At 50.9% G+C, this 23,189-nt stretch overlaps 2 protein-coding genes across 2 annotated transcripts in view; one reads left to right on the top strand and one right to left on the bottom strand.

Moving 5' to 3' along the window:
* LOC122374841 (potassium voltage-gated channel protein eag-like) overlaps positions 1–4,642 on the top strand; it is a 48,525-nt gene extending 43,883 nt beyond the window's left edge. Inside the window, exons 10-12 of the mRNA XM_043353847.1 lie at positions 331–527; positions 1,130–1,290; positions 1,550–4,642. Of these exons, the coding sequence (XP_043209782.1) occupies positions 331–527; positions 1,130–1,290; positions 1,550–2,528 (1,337 nt within the window). The 3' untranslated portion in view covers positions 2,529–4,642. The remainder of the gene's footprint in view (positions 1–330; positions 528–1,129; positions 1,291–1,549) is intronic.
* Positions 4,643–11,129: 6,487 nt separating this feature from the next.
* Positions 11,130–23,189, bottom strand: part of LOC122374839 (nephrin-like) — a 35,919-nt gene continuing 23,859 nt past the window's right edge. Inside the window, exons 8-12 of the mRNA XM_043353846.1 lie at positions 17,623–17,955; positions 14,526–14,640; positions 13,180–13,352; positions 12,560–12,678; positions 11,130–12,121 (exon numbers count right to left, since the gene is read on the bottom strand). Of these exons, the coding sequence (XP_043209781.1) occupies positions 11,987–12,121; positions 12,560–12,678; positions 13,180–13,352; positions 14,526–14,640; positions 17,623–17,955 (875 nt within the window). The 3' untranslated portion in view covers positions 11,130–11,986. The remainder of the gene's footprint in view (positions 12,122–12,559; positions 12,679–13,179; positions 13,353–14,525; positions 14,641–17,622; positions 17,956–23,189) is intronic.

The following is a 23,189-nucleotide window of genomic DNA, read 5'->3' on the forward strand; positions in this document are numbered from 1 at the left end:
CATGCACTGTACCGTATACAACAATTTGTTTCATCCGATAGGCATTTAAAATACTCCCAAGACACATTTTATGACAGGTCTGCTCCAACATGAGACGGACTTTTTAGAAATGGTCCTCCCTCTGTCATCCTAAGCTGACTTCTGTCGTCCCCAGCTGACCTGGCCTTCGGTCATCCCCAAGTGACCTGGCCCCAAGTGACCTGACCTCTCCTTCATTCCTAATTGACCACCTGACCCTCACTCATCCCCAGCTGACCTGACCCCTGCCATTCCCAGCTGACCTTTCTGTCATCCCCAGCTGACCTCCCCCCCCCCCTCGCCGTCCCACAGGTCAGGGTGACGTGTTTGGAGACACGTTCTGGAAGGATCCGACCGTTGGCCAGGCGGCGGCCAACGTGAGAGCGCTCACCTACTGCGACCTGCACACCATCAAACGGGACAAGCTGCTCGAGGTGCTCGACTTTTACCACGCGTTCGCCAACTCGTTCGCACGCAACCTGGTGCTCACCTACAACCTCCGACATCGGGTAGGTGTTTATATGCACCCTCGATGGATGGTTTTGTGGCTCGAACGCTGAAAAGGCGTTAAATGTTTAAAGCACCCTTTCCTTCTCATCCCTTAACCCCTAGTCATTATTGACATCTCTTTGAATTTATGCTGATATAACCTAAAATTTACTGAGCTTCGTTTGCCTTTGGCATTCAAACTATGTTCTAAAAGTTCCATCTTGATATGTTCTTTATTCGTGGTCCGTTTCTGACCTACTAGTTTCTCATTTTCATTCTGGTCTAGCCTTATTCGCCCGCGCCTGCTATCTGGCGTGGCGTGTCACTTTAATCGTATACTGTTTGCGGTTTCCATCTGTGCCTTCCATAACGCGAGATCGTTCGTGGAAGCGTCCTGGAAAACGCAGTGTGCTTGATGACATTTGTGTGCTCTCTAGATACTACCCAGACGATAGGCGATGTCCTGAATACCTTTCGAAAAGTTTCGTGCAAAAGTAATGAACGAACAAAAGTAATGAACTCAACATCGCATTGTTGAGTAACTCAGTCGAAACTCAGAGCCGCAACAGTTTAAGTGCTTTATGCTAAATGCCAACTCTTGACCGACGCATTTGGATTTCAGTTAATATTCAGGAAGGTCTCCGACGTCAAGAGGGAGAAGGAACTGGCCGAAAGGAGGAAGAACGACCCGCCTCCCGATATAAGTCAGGACCATCTGGTTCGGAAGATCTTCTCACGGTTCAAAAAGTCTAGTGACAGATCCAACAGCCAACAGGGACTGAGGTATGCGGGGAATTCGTCTTCATAGTGAACGTGTAATCGTCAGCTTAACTTAATTGAAAGGCAGTGTCACTTACTTCTGAACAATGGATGACACGTTATTCTTCTCAACTCTCAAGTGCAAGATGTGTTTCATTTTCCCATCATTCATGCACCAGATGAAAGAATATCGTATTTAAACAATGATGACACGTCTTGTCATTTCCTGAGCTGCGGGACCTGGCGACCTTTCTGCTAATTTCCCCGCGGTGTGCTCCTCCAGGGACCTGGAGGCCGGTCACAGGACGGAGCCCGACACGCCTGCCTCAGCTGCCGGCGGCGGTGGTGGTGCGGGAGCCGCGGCGGTTACGAGCGTCGACGATCCCTCACCACCCGCTCTGGGTGCCGTGAGTGCGGCGGGAGCCACCGGTGGGACTGTAGGAGGAGGAATACTGTCCTCCGTCAAACTGCCCAGCGTTGGAGAACAGCAGGCCATCAGCAAACGCGCGCGGACGAGGTGGGGCGCCCTGGGAGGCGGCGGCGGCGGGGGTTCGGCCAGTGTTGCAGCTGCCGCCGGAGCAGCCGCTGCCGCTGCCACCACTCCGTCAGAGGAGAAAAAGGAGAAACCCAAGATCAAGTGGGGACCGAAAGTGGCGCCGCCGCCGCCGGAGCGGACTGAGGCCGGTGCGGACGAGGCGGCGCGACCTCCGCCGGTGGAGGAGCCTGCTCGACCTCCGGCGGCGCCCGCCAAACGGCTGGAGGTGGTCGATCCGGTGCAACTGGTAGCCGGCGCCACGCATCCGTCTGAGCTTCAGCAGCTGCTCTCCAGTCTGATGGACTTCAAGGTGGACCTCAAGCTGGAGATGCAGAAGCTGCACCAGCGGATCGGTCGACTAGAGGACTCTCTAACCGATGTGTGCGGACGCGTGCCGTACGCGGCCAGCCCGGCGCCGGGCTCGCGGCCATCCAAAGACCGTGGCGCCGGCAGGCGGAGCGATAGAGGCGCCGCAGCGGACAAGGCGATTGTGCAAAACCAGACTCGGCCGTCCGGTGCCGTCGCGGGGGCCGAGGCGGCGGCCGGCAAACGGCCGAGCAGGCCGCGGTGTCAGTCGGCCACGGCGCGGGTGAGTGAGGACAGTCCGACGGACTCGATGGTGCAGCGAATGCTGGAGGACGAGATCGGACGGCCGGGCGACAGCTCGCCGCGGCGGCACCCCATTTACGGTGACGATCGGCCCGGCTCGCCCGAGGAGTACTTGTAGTGCCGCCGATCGCCGCCAGGTGTCAGTATACGCCAGCCTCTCAGCACCTTCTGCCTTCTCTGCAATTCCGCACCAAGTCCTCGAGGTTGTCCGAGTCTGTCCGCTAGACGGAGCAACGATAGACTGCGACGAACGCGTTCACACTTCACTCTGTTGTTAAGGCGATTTGTAGGTATATAACATTCGTTTTTGCCTCCATGTTCATTCTTCTGAACATGGTCGAGTGTATATTTCATATCGAATGAATTTTCGCCGATCGTTTCAATATCGGCCATGTTGATTACTGATAGGAAGTATTATTCTGGGAGATTTTGATGTCATATGATTGAAGGATTTCCATGAGATTTAGGAGAGATATGATCACTTATCGGACTGATTGATCTTGCATGACTACGCGAAGAACATTTCCCAAGGTCCGCTTGCGACGTTCGGCTTCTCCAGAAAGCAGGGTGTCCGAAATTTAGTACTGCGACTTCAACATTACGATGGCCACCGTTAAGATATATTAACTGAAGCATGACGAATTGTATACCGGTCTTAACGGCAGAATACTGACACATTTTGTTACATTTTTAATTCGAAAGAGAAAGAGAGAAATCCCTTAATTACTTTGTCTCTGTTATCACAATACGATACACCAAGCATCGTGCACAACTATATAGTATTATAAGTGGGATGGGTAATTTGCGACGCATGTTCCTTATACTGTTAACGATGATGCTTAACTTGATCACCTTCCCCTCAAAGTGCGCGTGACATGAACTACTACCAAATAGTATGCATGCCTATTGCCTGTGCGTTATTTTCTTATAGATTCGTTTATGTTTGACGGTTTTCGGGAATGTCACACGGAAACATTCATGCTGGTCCTGCAATTTTGGTCTGCTCGTATATTGATACCATGTCATGAATATTTGCTCCTATTAAACTTGTGAGTTAATAGTTGAAACATTCCTTGAAGGCCGAACAAAAGCGTTAGCTGCCTCAGGACGCGTTGCATGTATGCACTGACTTTGACAATTTAGGTTCGCCATCGGCGAAACATTTCGGAAAGCTGGCAAGTGGACTGATTTTGCAGGATTGTCCAGGGTTGTTTTCTTCTTGCTGTTGGTTCCATGCGTATATGTTAGGTACATTTTGATCCTATGTGAAATGTGCTTACATGCTGGTGTGATACGAGTCAACAATTTCAGGTCAGGTGGATGTGAATCTGCCGGTTAACTTTGTTCTGGATATTACAGGAAAGTGAAGCGCTTATTTAGTTATTTTTGAACATGTCAGCAGTCGTCTTATTTGATTATTGGTTTAAATAATTGAATGTTGGCAGCTGATTTAGGATTATTTATTATGCCCGACATCCGCTGTGCGCTGGACTTTGGACCGTTTGAAGGTGTCCGTTTGTGAAGGTATAAGTGATTCGGCTGTGTGAGAGCGGTTGTCGTGGGGTAACGGTGAGCGTGCGCCCGTGTGTTAGGTGCGTGGCTGTCGTGGGGTAACGGTGAGCGTGCGCGTGTGTTAGGTGCGTGGCAGGACGTCGGTTCGTCACGATGTGGCTGGTGGGCCGTGCGGCTTCCTCAGACGCCATATCACTGGGTGCCGCCCCGCCCGGCAGGCACACCCATCCAAATCACAAACGGATATAAGCAATAACAATCTCAGACGGGGAGTTGCGCCGGGGCTGCGACTCCATTCGAAGACCTGACAAGTGTGTGTGTACATTAATTGCGAAAGAAAATGTACAGTTTTATTCTGGAAAACGGTGACATTATTAATAGGAAAATATTGGTAAGAAAAGGCTACTCTGGCTACGTTTTGGTGGGGACCCGTTACTACATTTGAGCTTGTATTCCCGGCCAAGATTCGGTGCCGTAATTGAACCTGTCGAATTGCATGTGCACCGCCCGTACCGGGCTGTCCCAATACTCACGATGTCTGATGTGGAATATTCAAAACGTATCTGTGATTTAGACATAAACAATGACGCCCGCGTTGGTATACAAGTGCTGAAGTGGACGCATACGCCCTTACCAATTGTTGACATGTAGTTCTTGATTACATCGTGTCACTGTATATATTCATACTTTGACCACCGTTGTAATAGATTATCGATACATTCCGTGGTGCGTTTTATTAAGTCCTATCCCCTCTCCTACAAATCACATTCCCCTTTCCGCACTCTTCCTCCCTCTCTTCGTTTTGCGGTCCTGGAACACTGATGAATCCGTGCATGACTTGGGTATTTTCCATAACGCGAGTGACTGACGGGGGGGGGGGGGGCTCTCCTATCCCTCCTATCTCCGAAACTACTGGGCCGATCGTCAAAATTCAAACGGCATCTGATAGCCCCGGAAAAACTGTCGAGCGAAACCTATTTTCATTGACCTCGAGGTCACCGATGACGTCACAGGTCAGGTCAAAGTAAAAATTATCGGCATTTTTGCTTGTTTACAATTTAGGCTCTGGCCGCCGGCTGACAAGTCCGATCAGGCTCATTTTTGGTTTACGCACTCCTTGATATATGCCTTAGATACCCTGAGGGTAACAAACTTTTACTTCGAATTTTTCAGGTCAAGGCCAGGTCATCCTAGGTCACGAAAATTGTATATCAGGTATCGGTCACGTGACGCATGTTTTATGGTCCATTTTACATGTAGATTTCGAAAACAATGTCTGTGTCATTTGAGGTCATTTAAAGCTGAATTTACCCGAGGTCAGGTCAATTTCAGGTCGGAAAAGGTCAAAATTTGAAAATGATATTTTTCAACAAAAAAGGTGCCTATCAGATGCAGTTTGAGCTCAGGAACACGATGGTGCCATTTATGCTGTTGTGGGATGTCAAAAACGTACTGAAAAATGGTTTTGAGAAATATATAATTGTAAAATTTTGACAATACCTAATGGAAATAACTTGGGTATTTTTGAAGATATTAGACTAAAACTTGCTAGAGTAGTTCATCAGTGTGTTTTATATCACATATATTCCGGTTTCTGCGAAAAAGCAAAAACATTTTGAAGAAATCAGAAAATATATTTTTTATAATTGTAAAACATATTTTCGAGATAGTAGTTAGATAGCTACGTGTATTTGTAGTCCATTGATGCAAAGAAATTGGATCTAGCTTTAATAAAACTAAGCTCTTGAGAGCGTCTGCCGTAGTTCAATAGTTTGCATCAAAATCGGCCGACAGGACGTAACTCTGACGTCATTTTCGGCCAAAATATGGTAGCTAGAACGTTAAAACTTTAATACAAGATGTCAAATTGATGTCGCTGAGGGGTAAGTGGCTCCTATCACGCACACCTAGTAGGAAAACTGCTTTTGAGACCAGGGGCGTCGACACCAGTCCGACTTTTCCGACTAGTCGGACCACTTTTTCGACTAGGCGGTGCCCTGCTGTGACTCGCGGGGGCCCCTGCTGCAGACCGCGGGGGCCCTACTGCGGCTCGGGGGCCCTGCTAGAGACCGCGGGGCCCTGCTGCGCCTCTGGGGCCCTGCTAGACACCGCGGGGCCCTGCTGCGGCCCGCGGGGTCCCCTTCTGCGGCCGCGGGGGGCCCCTGTTGGGGCTCTCGGGGGGCCCTGCTGCGGCCCCTGCCAGGGGCCCCTGCTGCGGCCACGGGGGCCCCTGGGGGCCCCCACCGGTGGGGGCCCCCGAAGAAAAGGTCGGACCAGTTTTCCTTACGCGTCGACGCCCCTGTTTGAGACTTACTGAAACCTGTTTTGCTGACAAAATGGTCACAAGCAGTTTTCATAAGCATTTGCTTTCTTGATTTGACTTTTACGTTCCAGCGTTCCTTCATCATTTATGACATATAAGGCAAAACATCCACCAACGTCCGACGTGCGCTAATAGAGCACCGGTGCTCTTATGACGCACATTCAGCTGCCTCAAATGCGCACAAGAACAATTCCAACAGGTTTTAGGTTTAATAAACATGTCGAGGTATTGATCAAATCACTTTATTTTAAAGTTGAACACCATGAGCACATCATGAACTTTGAACTCGACACATCATGAAACACACCATGAACATGTACGCATCATGAACACATCATGAACTCGAAACCTTTTCATTGACTCAGTATCTACTGTCGGCAGAGGTCACAAGTGAAACTTGTCTGTTTTGTTTCAGCGTCAGTGCATGGCACGCATGCCCAGCCAGTGCACACTTGACATTGTATCCACTCTTCACACGATCGTGAGAACTTCATGCAGCAGTATATGCATGTCGTCTCACTTCCTGATGACTGGTCTTCATTGGGCTTTAGGTACCTGTTTTATTTTCACGTGTCCATGTTTGGCTGTTTTCTTTGTTTTTTCCTTGTTACCGTCGGACTCAAACAATGCCCTCTTTCCCAGCACAGCATCTCTATTAACTGCCCTTCGCTTAACTTTGCTCTGCACGCGAGGGGTTGGCATCACGTCATGCAGACTTCTATCTAGTTCTTCGTCGTCCCGCATGGATACGGAGTCAGCACGAGATGTTCCATCGGCCGAGCTCCCGGGCCCGGCGTCACCAGCCGAGCGCCCGGGCCTGGCGTCACTTGCCGAGCGCCCGGGCCCGGCGTCACCTGCCGAGCTCCCGGGCCCGGCGTCACCAGCCGAGCGCCCGGGCCTGGCGTCACTTGCCGAGCGCCCGAGCCCGGCGTCACCTGCCGAGCTCCCGGGCCCGGCGTCACCAGCCGAGCGCCCGGGTCCGGCGTCACCAGTCGAGCGCCCGGGCCCGGCGTCACCTGCCGAGCTCCCGGGCCCGGCGTCACCAGCCGAGCGCCCGGGTCCGGCGTCACCAGCCGAGTGCCCGGGTCCGGCGTCACCAGCCGAGCTCCCGGGCCCGGCGTCACCAGTCGAACGCCCGAGCCCGGCTTCACATGCCGAGCGCCCGGGCCCGGCGTCACCTGCCGAGCTCCCGGGCCCGGCGTCACCAGCCGAGCGCCCGGGTCCGGCGTCACCAGCCGAGCGCCCGGGCCCGGCGTCACCTGCCGAGCTCCCGGGCCCGGCGTCACCAGTCGAGCGCCCGGGCCCGGCTTCACATGCCGAGCGCCCGGGCCCGGCGTCACCTGCCGAGCTCCCGGGCCCGGCGTCACCAGCCGAGCGCCCGGGCCCGGCGTCACCTGCCGAGCTCCCGGGCCCGGCGTCACCAGCCGAGCGCCCGGGTCCGGCGTCACCAGCCGAGCGCGCGGGCCCGGCGTCCAGCTCCACCGCCGTTTTGCCAGCTCCACCGCCGGGAGTGGAGCTCAATGCCGCATTCTACACTGTGCCAATGCCTAACATGTCAATTCATCGTGATATAAGCTGCTCCTTGTAAGAAAGAAGGCTAGATAATCATCAGATGTACTGTGCGCATTTGCGGCACTGAAAGTGTGCGTCATTGCAGAACCAGTTGCCCTAAACACGCACACCTGACATTCAGCCCCCTCCCGTCAGCACTGACGCATTCTGGGTAAAGCATGCATGCACTGGCGGATCCAGACTTGCGTTTTTGGGGGGGCCAACTCATGCAGGAGCCAAACCTAGGGTACCCCCCAAATCCTGTTTTCTCATCGGATTTAGGCCACTTATTTTTCGTCACAGCCCTGACACTATGAATATTTTTTTTTAACTAAAAATAAAAATATATAAATGGTAGCCCACCCGACCCATGCCTTTATATTACTTTGTAAACACTTACTATTGCTTTTGTCGACCAGTTAACCCGCTTCGAGTCAGTGCTTGGGTCCCTTTGCGGGCCGGGAGGTGGTAAAACGGGAGGTGGTCTAACTCGGCTCCTGGGCCAGGCACTGATTGAACTGTGCTTCATTATCGCTTGGGGGAGGGGGCAAACGGGCCACTTTAGGCCTCTGGGAAGGGGGCATGGCCCTAAATGCCCCCTCCCTGGATCCGCCAGTGTAAGAGACCATTGGAGCTGCAGTTGAGTACCTCAGACGTCAGGGTACGTCCTCAGATGTATAGGACTCGCATGGAGACCTCTTATGCTATAGTGGACTGAAAGGACCCAAAGGAGCCTGTCTAGGGCTCCCGGAGATAGACGTGGGCCCTCAGGAGCCCGCCAGAGCCCCCAATGAGGGATAAGTGAGGGATACCAAGTGCCTGCAATTGCATATTGCATAAGCCATAACGCCATTACAAATCAATATAATATGTACCAGTGGCAGATCCAAGGGGGGCCACATGGGTCATGACCCCCCTTGATGCCCGGGGGCACCACAGGCCTGTCAGGGGCACCATCGGCCTAGCAGGGGCACTACCAGCCCGCCAGGGGCACCACAGGCCTAACAAGGGCACCACGGGCCTGTGAGGGGCCCCACAGGCTAGGCTTGTCAGGGGCACCCCAGGTCTGTCAGGGACACCAGAGACCTGCCAGGGGCGCCGCCGGCCTTGCAGGGGCACCATGGACCTGTCAGGGGCACCAGAGGCCTAGCAGGTGTACCACAGGCCTTACAGGGGCACCTTGGGCCTGTCAGGGGCACCACAGTCCTGTCAGGGCCCAGGGGCACCAGCGGCCTAGCAGGGGCACCACAGGCCTGCCAGGGGCACCACCGGTCTAGCAGGGACACCACCGGCCTCGCAGGGGCACCATGGGCCTGTCAGGGGCCCCACCGACCTCGCAGGGGCACCACCGGCCTCGCAGGCATCACGGCATCACGCAGGGGCACCTTGGGCCTGTCGGGGGCATCACGGGCCTGTTGGGGGCACTTTAGGCTTGTCAGGGGCACCACAGTCCTGTCAGGTCCCAGGGGCATCAGCAGCCTAGCAGGGGCACCCTAGGCCCGCCAGAGGCACCACAGGCCTGCCAGGGTCCAGGGGCACCACAGACCTACCAAGGGCACCACGGGTCTGTCAGGGGCACCTCAGGCTCCCGTGCCCCCCCCCCCCCCCGGATCCGCCAGTGATGCCACACCACGCGAAACACCGCCAACTCCCAGCTACCGCGCCATAAACACGTGCCAACAAGTCTTTTTTGAAGGTCGACTCCACTCGCGCAACTTTTGACTGACCCTCACTGCTACCATATTGCTTCCATATTATGCTGTGGAAAGCTTCACTTCACCAAGTGGCTAAAAACCTCCATCAAGGTATATTTTCTTATATAGCAATTTTTCTTACGTTTTGGGGGGGGGGGCAAACAGGCCACTTTAGGCCTTTGGGGGGGCCATGGCCCCCGTGGCCCCCCCCTGGATCCGCCAGTGCATGCATGCCTAAACTGAGCCCCGTTTCATTGCCATCCGGTCAGTGCCCATCGATCTTTCCGGCCTATTCAGGTTTACGCGAGAAGTGCATGCGTCTTAAAACATGCATTATTGCTTCAGGCACTTTTTTGCTGAAGAAACATTGCACCTCAATCACAATATCCGCCATAACTACTCACCTTTTGAGCCGACAACACCCCACCGCCGTCCACACGCAGCACAAATGTCGCTGGAAGTGATTGACAGCTGATTTTTTCGTTCCTGGCTTCTGCTGAAGGAACTACATTAAAAAAAGTTCTTGGTGTGCGCTTTTAGGAAGTGTGCGTCATAGGAGCCACTTACCCTACTACAAGTTTCGTGTTGATCTGTGAAACGGTTTAGAAGATATTGCCGAAAAACGGAAGGGGGGGGGGGGCTCTAGTCATGCGCAGGTTAAAGACAATGTTTCGGGCGTGGTGAATTTTTGCGTGGGACTGAGGCATGCATTGACGTCCTTATGTGAAATGAAGAGTAATAGCCGTATAAATATGACTAAGACTAACCAGGGCTATGCCTTTAAAGGATACAAGTGTTAGCCAAGTTGTGCCATGACAGCATGATTTCTGCTCCTGTCTCCAGACTTCTTCTAGCCAGGTCAAGAGTCATTGCTACATACAGCTTTGAATCGTGTCGCCCACTGAGAATAATCATCCCTATAAGATATGACCGAGTTATGTCCATTCCTTTTATGTCCCGGCTGCTATAGTTCCGTTTGGAATCATTTCATCAAGAATTATCGCCCAAGTGATTAATGCAGCCGCGGAGATATGTCTCTCGAAGGGAACTGTAACGCAGTTAGTTCCTCGTTTACTCGTTATTAATGGCTCGAATCTTGTAAGACAGTATGTGAAAATACATCATGATTCTTATCAATTATATGAGTACTATCGGTCTAATAGGGCGTTCCTTGGTTTGCGCTTGGCGCATGGCGCTGGGGTCAATCCGTATCGCAAGATATGAACACATCACAATACATTGCACAATACAAAATATGTTCGTATTAAGGATTTACTTCAGTTCATGTGCTAATTGGGCTGGCCCGGCCACCGCGCGGGTGGTGCGCTGCAGAGGCTGAGCCTATCCCGTTTGGACAGAAGTTTGCCGGTGACCATGGGTAACACAGCTTATAGTTAAACAGTCACCTCGAAGTGAAATGTTCCCATGGGGGCTGCCGTCAACGCGGTGGTATCTGTTGTGTGACCTCCAGCCCGGAAGAGGAAAATTGGGATCGTTGAGAGGGTAGGCTTTGGACGAATAGCTCCTCATCCGAACAATTGGCGGCACTGCTAGGTGCTGTTTTCTCCTCTTAACATGGTAGTTAACATGCAATGATACGCACGCTTGCTTTTACGTGAGACGTAAGCATCAAACGATGAAGTAATTCATCCTTTTATTACAAATACAAACGGGTGAGCGCCACGTAACAGCAACGATGAAGTTCATCCACGTCACAATGAACTAGGCAGTAGGCACAAAAATACAAGCTTACCAACTGTATGGCATTTGTGACAAATATCTTCGCGTGATCACCACACTAAATTATGCCTATTACAGAGCACACAAAACATTTATTTATAAAGAAAAACGCTCTAGTCTTAAGTCATCTATTGAGAGTTTGTAATTTCATGTTAGATATCATTCCAATCCCAATTACAGTTTGCTCCTAATTTGTATTTTATTCCAGAAGCTATGCATCAAACCTTTCGGGTCACTGGCAGTCAATGGTGACCAAATCACTGCTGGTGACTAGCATTGGCGGCGGAACGGAGGGGGGGGGCACCGGGGCACCGTGTCCCCCCCCCCCCCCGCCCCCCTTGATTTTGCCATTTTAACATTATCCCTATGGGCGTTGCTTGGAAAGAATGGGACCAAAAGTCGGCAGTGCCCCCCCCCCCCCAATTGAAGGTGTTCCGCCGCTACTGGTGACTAGGACGAGTATCACGTCGATTGTTCAGCATTGTCTTTTGTCAGTATCACACGACTCCATGCCGTTACATTGTTCAGAAATAATCAACACTGAGTTAAACATTTTTTTACAAACTTCTGGCACCCCTCCCGATCCTCAGCTCCCGAGAGACCGCAGAGTTTCATGTCCACGGAGTTTTAGCGCCATTCACGGTCCCCTTCCAAACACATGTCCAATTGTTCACTCATATGAGTTTGAGTTTCGCATATTCACTGAGATCTGACACTAATCCCGTTCCCCATCCACTCAATCTCGTCACTGCCGTATCACACAATGCTCTCATGCTGGCTGCTGAGCAGGGCAGCCGCCAGGTGACTGTGTTCTCCGGCGTCGTGCGCAGCCGGTGTCCTGCGTTCGACCCGCACCGCCGACCGCTCGCGTGAGCCCCCACCTCCACCACCCTGCGGGTAAGTATACAGTCACTGGACACGCGGGCGAGCCGGCACCCGAACCGACAATCAGGGGTGTCGGGGCTGCCCGCCTGGTGCCCTGACGACGGGAATCGGTAATGAGGTCGGTCGTTATGCCATGCTTAGAGCAAGACAGGGGGCTGACTTACGCAGGGGAACTCGAAGTGCCTACGTGTATTTTTACCAGCGCAGGACGTAGGTATGCGATAATCTAAAGAATGGAAGATTGTTCAACAGTTAGCCATGTCGGCTATCCCTATGTCATTATTAGAAATGTAGGCATCCAATCCTTATTGTGGGTTGAATGCTATATGTATGTACGTACATAAGCTTTAAATTTTACTATCTTTCAGTCCTGTCTATTCCGATGTTCTAGTCGTGTAGAGGACAGATCGGCGGTCTGATGGAAAACGAGTATCGAAAACTGACCGTGTGCCTCAGTTTTCTGCTGCTGGCTGCGACGCCCTGCTCCGGTATGAAGCTGTTCGGGGCCTCTGTACTGATGTGGTTCAACAGATGGGCCGATTCGCATGGCCCGTGATGGTGTTCTGTGAACAAAATCGAATTTCGATCGATGAAATGCTTCATTTTACGACGAATGAGTACACTCAGAAACAGTTTTTAGAACATTCGATTATTGGTTTACTCCAAGGTATCCGGCCAGTCTCAATTTCCGGTAAATGCTCTTGACACGGAGACATTAGATGCCAAAATTTCCAGAAAGCCAGCTTCAATGCAGAAAGAGCACTGCATACCAAGAAAATTGATGAGAGATCCCAAGCACGGCATCGAACTCTGGCTAACCTGATGGAAGGAAGGGAGAAAATCCAGAGGCTATGAAGGAAGGAACGATGAGAAAGAAAAATGAGAGAGAGAGAGAGAGAGAGAGAGAGAGAGAGAGAGAGAGAGAGAGAGAGAGAGAGAGAGAGAGAGAGAGAGAGAGAGAGAGAGAGAGAGAGAGAGAGAGAGAGAGAGGAGGGAGAGGGAGGAAGAGGAACAGAGAGGAAGTGGGAGCGAGAGAAAAAAGAAGTGCCCAGCCGGCTACCCACCCGGTCGACAGGGCACCACGTCGGGACTGCTGTCCTCCAGTTGACAGACAGTCAGTACCCGCGCCGGCTCGGCCTCGGCATCGTCCATACCGCGCTCGAAGCCGCTGCTGAGCGCCTTCTGCAGGATGTGCTGGTCCGAACTTCTGTCGGCCACCGTGTGGTGCGACCTGCGGCTGAAAGACCAGAGCACGCTCTCAGATCGGTTGTTGAAAAGCCAACGGGGAATGGTCAGCACCCGTGAAACTTTGTCAGACTGGGTGATTCAGCTCTGCGTCCGGACATTTAACGACTCGACTGGTTTGGTCAGCTGCCACCTGACGAGGCTGGATTCAGGCACACAAATATCAGCGGAATGAAAAAAAGACAGCCCGCAACGCACAGGAGCATTCATTACACGAAAATGATGAGTAGGATTATTACGAGCGAGCGAGCGCAGCGAGCGAAGCGAAGTCTTTTCAATATAACGGAAAAACCTCAGTATGAAATCTCAAAAACGGAAAAATCTCAGTATGAGCGGCCCGGCCCGGCCCAGCCCGGCCTGTAACGCTTTTGAGAGGCTTATATCTCAGCAACCGCTGGACCGATTGGCCTGCGGTCTTTTTTGCTGGGTAGCCCCATCCCTTCTACCCCGTAATTGACTACTTTTGATACATCTCAGTGACCGTCGTGGCACGTGCCACGTGAAAAGTCAAGGGTGTCCAAGCTGTTTTGCAAAAGTAGTGATTTTGAGAGGCTCATATCTCAGCAGCCGCTTGGGCGATTAACTTGCGGTAATTTTTGTAGGGTAGCAGCATCCCTTCTACCAAAAATAGGATGCTCTCGATGCATGTGGGTCACCCCCAGTGCACGTGCAAAATACAACAATAAGAGGTGTCAAATTTGTTCCCATTTTAATAACTCGGTAATTACTGGGACGATTGCGCTGAAACTTGACATACAGGTAGGCACCCAACAGGCAATGCATTCCCATGTGTTGCGGTTAAGGTGCTACTGCACGTGCGCACGTGCAGGGGGCACTTCCAGATCTCGAGAACGGCTGGGCCGATTGCGCTCAAATTTGGTACACGGTTGGGGACCAGTTAGTAGGGTGCCGTGCAAAAGTCAGTTTGGACCCCGTTTGCACGTGCGCACGTGCAGAATGCCGCTTCCAGATCTCAGGAACGGCTGGGCCGATTGCGTTCAAATTTGGTACACCGCTAGCGACCGGTTAGAAGGGTGCTTTGCGTAAGCCCGTTGGAAGTACCCTCTCGCCCTTCCGCACGTGCAGCCTGCAGGGCTCACTATCTCGCTCGCTCGTTCTTCGCCCAAAAGGCGTTTTACTGGTGTATTCTATGCCGTTGTCTCACCGGCTGTTTCGTGTGCAGATGACGGCCCCCACGGTGACGAGAACCAGCGAGACGGCGGCACCGGCCAGACAGGCCAGGGCCGGCGTCAGGGGCACAACCGACTCGGCCTGGTCCCCTGCGACAAAACGAGGAAAAAACGGAGACTTAGCGCACTGAACGGCGATATTTGGAGCAGCTCCCTGGGATCAGTGGCATAACAGCCTGAGTCATCGCTGATTTGTAATCCTGTGAGAGTATCAACTTTCAGCTGTGGTATCAGTAAATATCAGTGTTAAGATGAAAGGGTGTTCTGCCGTCTGCGTAATCAATATGTGCCATCGGGCTGCGTGCGGTTGCGTCAACAATTCCCGCGCACTACCACGCGATACTCCAATTAGCTCCGATTACCTCTGATCTCCACAATCACACGGCCCTGTAGGTGTGCGTATCAGGGGTCCGATACAGGCTATATATTTACGTGTGTACTATAATGTGTGTAACTGTGTACCTGCGTGCTCGTGGCCACGTTCAGCCTTTGGTTACAGTAAATGGGCTGCACTGAAAACTTTTTTACCATTTCCTGAAGGGTAAACCCGCCATAGCATGGTAGCTTGACACACAGACGTTTTTTACCACCTTCCAGATGGTAAATTTTACTCTTTCATGAAGAGTAAACTCGCCAGGGAGGGGTAACATGACACACAGACGTTTTTTACCATCTTCTGAATGGTAAACTCTTTTGATTTACTCTTGTCTAGAGTGTAAGATTTTTTGGGTTACACTCTTTGAAAGGGTAAATCTTTAACGGAACCCTTTTTTAGGGAGTAACGCATCATCTACTCTGTGCTTTACCCTCCTACAGAGAGTATATTCTTATGGCCTACCCTTTGTCACATGGTAATGTTTACTCTTTCCTTTAGTGTAAACCCCCCAGAGGATGGTAACAGACCCACAGACGCTTCCTTCAGAAGCTTCACGAAGCTTCTGTTAACCGGAGCTCACCAACTAAAAAAAAAAAATGTTTCAAGAGCAACAATGTAGGTATATTTGGCTTCCGTACAAACAATACGAGGGGCACACCAACCATGAACATTGTGAGACTCTTCACTTATTCATACAAATTTATACAAAGCGTTCAGCAATGCACAAGCGGTAAATAAACACCACGATACAACTTGAATGCAATTTGAATATGAATACAAGACATTCAGCGCCCTCATATTGGATTAGGCAGAGCGCACAATATTTGAAGTGAGCGACGGCGTTCCTGGGTGGTCGCCCGTCTGCGTGAGATAATGAGACTGGATCACTACAGTGCAAGGCTTTTTCAAAGTCACCAACAAAATGCATAAACTTGTAGCATCACAACAAAATTAATGTACGTACTCACAACACTAGGCCACGTGGCCGTGCACGGGGTCCTGTTAACCAGGTCAAATTAGCACCACTCAACGGCACGCAATGCTCTTAGCACATCGGTACTTACAATAAAATGTCCACAGAGGCTCTATAGGCGATGAACAACACACAAGCACAATCACCAACGGCCACGCCGCGCGGCACCGACACTGCTCACATCCGCTCTCGGAGACCAACGGCCGAAAACTGACAGATGCGCGCGGCCTTCAAACCGCAAACGGCCGATCTCGTTTCTGATTGGCTGATTGTTTCCATTTCAAATATCATCTTCTCGAGGGTAAACAAGATCCACGCATGAAACGACTATCTGTACCCGAGTCACGATACCCAGGAGGAAAGAGTTTTCGTGATGTTCTGGATCGCGAGAGTAATATTGATATTTACATGGTAATAATGCTCTTCGCTGGCGAATAAGTTCATATTAACCACGTACCGTTACTATGCACATAATGGTAGCAGCGAGTTACCCTTTCAATATACTATTATCTTGCGGGTTTGATGAAAATGAACTCTCCAGGAGGTAGTAAAAAAGTTTTGAGTGCGGAACTACGTCACGCCAGAGTAAAGGTAGAACTGAGGCTGGGGGAGAGAGAGCGGGGCGGCAAAGGAGTGGTGGAGTAGGAACATAGCGAGAGAGAGAGAGAGAGAGAGATAGAAAGAGAGAGAGAGAGAGAGGAGGAGGAGGAGAATGAGAGAGATAGGGAGGGAGGGAGAGGGAGAGAGAGAGAGAGAGAGAGAGAGAGAGAGAGAGAGAGAGAGAGAGAGAGAGAGAGAGAGAGAGAGAGAGAGAGAGAGAGAGAGAGAGAGAGAGAGAGAGAGAGAGAGAAGAGAAAGGGGAGTGAGGGAGAAAGAGAGATTGGTAAGAGTCTGATCCGCTAACTACTACATTCCTCGATGCATGAACTCGGAGCTTGAGAGGAGGTAGCATCATGACTAGACAGCAAATGACTGAAGTTGAGTAAGACCATTGCTCCTCAGCCATGGCATGTATGTTTGAAGAGTCTTCTAGAGCCGTTTTATGCATCGTGAAATGCAAGAAATCATTGCTACCATTTCAAACTCCAGCGAACAAATGATACCACTGCACCTGCCTAATGTCGAGTTTCAGTTTTATGGCCCGAGCTTTCCGAACCATTTGTGATCGTCTCGCAGTGTTGAGCTTTGCTCGAGTTCGGACAGTGGAACTCGTCTACTATAGTCTGTCGTGAATGAGCCTCATTGTCCCCATTTCTGGGGCTAGCTACTTAGATACATGTCAAAGGTCAAAGAGGTCAGCTATAGATACGTAAGTTATAAGCCTGTTACCTATATATAGTATATAAAATTTACTTACCGTTGTTTTTAATGTCAATGACGTACGGAGCATGATTGCTTTGTTCAAAACAGTAGTGCAATTAATCCATTTTCCTTCAGACAGTGTAGAAGTTAGAATTTTGCTTTGAATCATGAGGATTGTCCCTCAATGGAGGATACAAATGTATGTAATAGAATCGAAATCGTATCAACGGCCAAAACTATCATTCCCTCCAACTTCTCCGTTCGATTAACTAAATATATCTTAATTCAGAGCATTTATCCCTCTATCAGTCTATCTCTCTTTCTTTCCCTCTCCCTCTCTCTCTCTCTCTCCCTCCCTCTCTCTCTCTCTCTCTCTCTCTCTCTCTCTCTCTCTCTCTCTCTCTCTCTCTTCCCGACTCACCAGTCTCGGCTCTCATCCGTTTCTCTGCAGCTTTGAGGCTGAATCCATCCAGTAGCACCGCCGCACTCCTTCCGTGCCTGTTGACCGCATACAGCTCCAGCCGGAGCTCCAGGCCAGCCGGCAGCCGCCGCAGCTCAAAGCTCGGTACTGGCGAGCTCACATTCTGCAGAAGGCGGCCGTCGGGAACGGCATACAGCTCGGCCACGAATGACCTCTCCCGAGCGCCGGCCGCGGTGCCGTCGCTGTGACCGGGACCTCCTCCGGAGCAGGCGACCAGCAGTGACTCGGACGTCTGGTTGAGCAGCGAACAGTTGGCCGGAGCACTCGGAGGACCTGTAGCACACGTATGTACGGGCCAGATGTGACTGGCCGACACTGCATAATGAAGACGGGTGTGGCGCTGGTATGCAGAGAATAGCGCCGCAATCATGCTAATGGTTACACCGGTTACATAAGCAGCAGGGGCGGAGCTTCCTAGCATGGGTGTCGATTTGTATACCTGTGGGGGTGCTGCAGCACCTCCAATGCTCAAATGAGCACCCCCAATGATTTTCCGGGCACCCCCAATGGTTTTGTCCCTCAATAACTCTGCTTGAGGAAAATAATTGTTCTGCAGTAGTTCACTACTAAAAATAAAACAATTACGCAATTTACAAGGCATGAAATAAAGATGTAAAGAAAAGAAAATTTAGATTTAAGAAGAAGGTCGAAAAAAAACGTTAAGTTGCAAAGATGGTGTGGGTCCGTCGTACACGGGTGTCGGACCCTTAGAGCTGCTGGCGCGTACCCTTTACAAGCCGGCAGGGGGCTCCAGAGACCGGCGACGGGCCCTCAGAGGCCGGCAAAGGGTCATCAGAGGCCGGTGGTATGTACCTTCAGAAATCCTGTGGGGTCATCTTTAGAGACCGGAACGGGCTCAGGCGCTGATGGGGCCCTCAGAGTCGCCGGTGTGGGGCCTTCAAATGTCACCGGTGGCAGGGTGGCCGTCACATGCGCACTTGTGGGGCCTTCAGAAGCTACGATGTTGGGCCCTCAGAGCCGCCGATATAGGGCCTTAAGAGGCACTAGTGTGGGGCCCTCAGATATGGCAATGTGGGGCCCTCGGACTGTAGGCGCCGGTGTGGGGGCTCTCAGAGACACTGGTTTAGGGCCATCACAGGCGCGCGTTGGGCCCTCAGAACTGCTGTTACGGAACGGATCCTTCATAGGCCGACAAGAAGATATCAAGAGGTCACCGGTGCCTTCAGGAGCCTTGTGGGGTTCTCAGAGACTGGCATGGTGCGCTCAGACGCCGCTGGGACCCTCCGTGTCACCTGTGTGGGGCCGCAGGGTCGCTGGTAACTGTCAAGGGCCCTCAGAACCGCCCATGTAGGGTTTTTAAAGGCATTGGTATAGGGCCTCAGAGTTAGGGGTGTGGGGCCCTCAGAGACGCCGGTGTGGCGCTCAGGGGCGCCGGTGAGGGCCCTCACAGTCGCCGTTATAGGGGCCCTCAGAGAAATGGGTGTGGGGCCATTACAGGCGGGTGTGCAGCTCCTAGAGCTGGCCCCCTAGAGGCCGGTTAAGACCCCCAGAGGCCGGCAAGTGGCCCTCAGAGGCTGGCTTGGGGCCCTTATGGAGATCTTAATGTTAGTACTTTTGGGCCCATGAGGTGTTCTTACGAGCCCTGTGGGGCCCTTCTGAGTCCAAATATAGCCAACGTGGACCCTCAGTGGCCAATTGGCGCCGCAGTGCCCCTCAGGCCCGAATAATCCGATGGGCCCCTGAACCTGATGGGGCGGGGGGGGGGGCTCACGGGCCCACCTGGCTACGCCACTGAGGAAAATCGTAAACCCATAAATATCTAATTGCAATCACTTGTTATTTTTTTCAGCGATTATTGTGATCGTCTGATAAACGCCAGAGCCTCGTAGCTATACCGTTGCCTCCCGCGCAATGTCCGCCCCTGCGGACCGCAGGGGCTGCTGCACCGGTGCTAATCGCGGCCATCGGTTTCTGTCACCTTATTACAGAGGTGTCGGGGCTGCTGCCGAGCTGCCGGCAAATGTACGCGTTTTTTCGGAAAGATGTTTATGTAATGAGGTAGCCAAGTACTGGGACGAGCAGAATGATTTTGAAGAACGTTCAACCTTTGGGAAATATTAGTGGAAATCCCGGGCTTATCAGTACCTTATGGGGATACACAACCATGCCTTGTAGGTACGGTTGTGCCCCATGGCAAAGCTACAATCTTTCACCCGGTGCAGGGGTTGAGCACCCCCAACCATTTTGAAAAATCGACACCCCTGCTTCCTATAGTGTTGGTGGGGCTGGCCACTTTGCCCCACCAATAAGCGATTTGCCCCACCAACTTTAGCTGCTTTGCAGGACTTTGCTGCTTAGCAAACCAACCTTTTTCGAATTGAGGAGCTTTGAAATGTCTGTTTAATGCAAAATATTATCTCTGTAATTAAAAATTAATTGTTGTATTTTATATTATTACTTTAACCTTTAGCAATCGGAGATTGTAGGTTTGACAACATAGGCGGCGGAACGGGGAGGGCACCGGGGTACCGTGCTCCCTTTGATTTTGGCATATTAATGTAGCAAGGGAAATAAGAGAAAGGAACTGCTTATGCATCTTTGCGGTTGTCGTTGCACCGCGGTCCTCTGTCGTTCAGCTGGTTGTACAAGAAGACGGAGAATAATTCGCTGCTGGAAGGAACTCGTTAGTAGAGCTTGTGATACAGGGGAACTTGAGAGTCGTTGAAGAGATCCCGAGATAGATCTAGAGAGAGATCCAGATAGTGATGAGATCCTGAGATAGATGTAGATATAGATCCACCTGATGAGATCTCGAGATAGGGATCGTGATAGAGATCTTGAGATGTCGTCCACCTGGGAGAGATGTAAGTCCAGATCCACCTTGCATACAAATACATCTGATGGAAGATGCTTTTTAATTTAGAGGCTTGATGATTCTGTTCATTGTATAGACCATGATGTACGAGATGCTTCTTCACTGCTCGGATTAGGGATAGAGGGATCCGATCAGCTGGGTTTGCGGCACAGTTGGGCAGGTGAAGGACAGGGCATTCGAAGTCCCGATGACCACTGCCAAACTTAAGGGTGGTAATTACATTGATAAATTGAATGTGATCATTCGTCCAGTCACCCATCCCTATATCACTGGCCTCCCCATTACGAAAATTGCCCACTTAATTCGTATTAGCGTTGCGACAGTTTAGTTGCCCTCGAGGGTTGCTAGCTCGACTGCCGTAACCGAATTCTACGCAATTCCTATCGGCCTTATTCTAAGATTCATCCTTCACCATTCTCACACCCTTGTTCGCGTTACATTCACCTTTCATGCATTCACCCAAATTTAATTCGTAGCCCTCGAAATTCCCTCCGATAGTGTTAGGCGTCGGATCAACAACGATCTCCCCGGCGAGATAAATGTCTCTTTCCGAAATCCATATGCATGCTCCGCTAACCGGCGACAAAGATACTTATCGCAGGGCCGTCCAGAATAATTGCACAAATATCCACCCTACTAATTTATGGAATTCACTATACGTCCGATAGACTTATGGTACACATATACACGATTTATATCCGACTTATCTCTCTACCGGGAGAGATTACCTATGCCCTCTTCCGGTCCGCGTGTAACATTCCCGTTCACGACCCAGGGACCACAGTTCATATCCTGGAACTATCCTTAAACCATGGGATTTACTATTCAAGGCCTTACGTGTCCTGGAGTACATTCTTCCCTCCCCTGAGGCTGTCCAGTACCGATTAGAGTACCTTTACGAAATAAGTATGAGGACTTATTCGGGACACTACGGCTCGCTTTATCCGCCCTTTGGGTGACTCACCCCTGACCTTCGGCTTCTTGCCTTTGGCATAACTTACTCTCCACTGCATACTGTGCCAATCTTCCCCCTCTCCCCTGCCGTAGAAACCTCTCACTGCCTTCTCACCCAGTGTTACCTAAGCGGGAAAATTAACAGTGGCCGGTACCACTGGCGGAAAACGTGCATATGCCCTGCGTACGTGACGGCATGTCCCTCTTATTATTCCGGTCTGGACGTGGGTTTAGAGAAGTGCATCTGTGTCTCATACGGTCATGCTGGTAAACGTTACGCCATAGGAGACGGGCAAACAAGCCGTCTGTGCCTCAAAATGCCCTGTGCCAATATTGGTGGAGTAATTATTGGCGCTAACTCGCAAGAACGCGAAGAACAAAAACGCATTATTTATCCAACCAAATCGTAATCTCAAGCCCTAATTGCTGCTGCACGCGTGAACCTAATCATCAGTTCTCGTATGCAATCCTATCAAACCTTGAACCGTTCTTGATTTAATCAGATGATCTAGAACCAATTAGTACGCACCGATCTGTCGTCTGGTTGTGATCCACCGTATCATAGTGAATTGCTGAATGCTCAAACGGAAATGACTCCTTGAAACTCGTTCGATAGCTTCTGATGGGCTACTAGTTACCTAAACAAATTATCTTTATAGAGTGCCAGAATATTGTCATAGGGTCCCTAGCCTTTCATAGGGAATCTAATTTAAATCATCCTATTAGCAGTAAACAATGCGCATCAAACGAAGTGCAATCCTAGATATCATATAGCATGTCATATTTAACTGTCTACGTTCTTATCCCGTTGCAACTTTCCGCAACTAACCAGGCTCCTATACGTGACCTTCACCTACCGCCCGCGCCCCAATTACGGCTAACCCACTGCCCCTGTTGTGGCTGCTTTTCGCGCCCTCTGGCGGCTCAACGCCCGCGTCGGGAACGACGATTACCACGACCGCCGGCCGGCGCCGCGTCGACCCCGTCAGTCAGTCACGCCGCTATGGGCGCGTCAACACTCGCGGTACAGTGCTCGTGCGTGTTGGCTCTTCTGGCCGGTAGATTCACCGGATGTGTCAGTGAGTGTGAATCTGGTAAAATATCGCTGTAATATCTCCCTGTTCGACATCTCATCAGCTCCATTCCACGTAAGTTTTTTTTTTAAATAATTAAATTCCTGTCCCATTTAATCGTTCCCAACAAAGATGGTTTTTTTTTCTAGTATTTATTCTACAAAAGCGCAACGATCGCTACCTATATTAGTCGCATATTAATTCAAACCACAAACAATTCTACATCTACTTATTACTCGACATTTCGCAGCTGCAATGACGCAAACTACAAAAACCATCTAAAGTCGCAAAGTGTCAAACCGTCGACCTCAAACCACTACTCTCAACTCTGCACCTAAGTAACAGAAGAAATTCCGCCGTAAACTCAAGCATTCGTATCTGTCGATAATCATAACCCATAGCCATATTCATAGATCGATTGCATGAATCAGTCGCCACCTTAAACCATTACATTTCTTTCCAACCGTATTTACCTGTTCTATAATTGATTTCGACTCCACAATTAATTCCTATAGCAATATTACCAATGATTTCGCAGTGCAACTTTTAATGAGTACAGCACGAATCTACACCCTTATTTTAACCAACATTCCAACCTCAAATCGCACTTGACTACCGCCGAGAATAAATCAAACGAACCAGCT

Source organism: Amphibalanus amphitrite, unplaced genomic scaffold (genome assembly GCF_019059575.1).
Source record: "Amphibalanus amphitrite isolate SeventyFive unplaced genomic scaffold, NRLGWU_Aamphi_draft 001724F_arrow, whole genome shotgun sequence".
Taxonomy (NCBI): domain Eukaryota; kingdom Metazoa; phylum Arthropoda; class Thecostraca; order Balanomorpha; family Balanidae; genus Amphibalanus; species Amphibalanus amphitrite.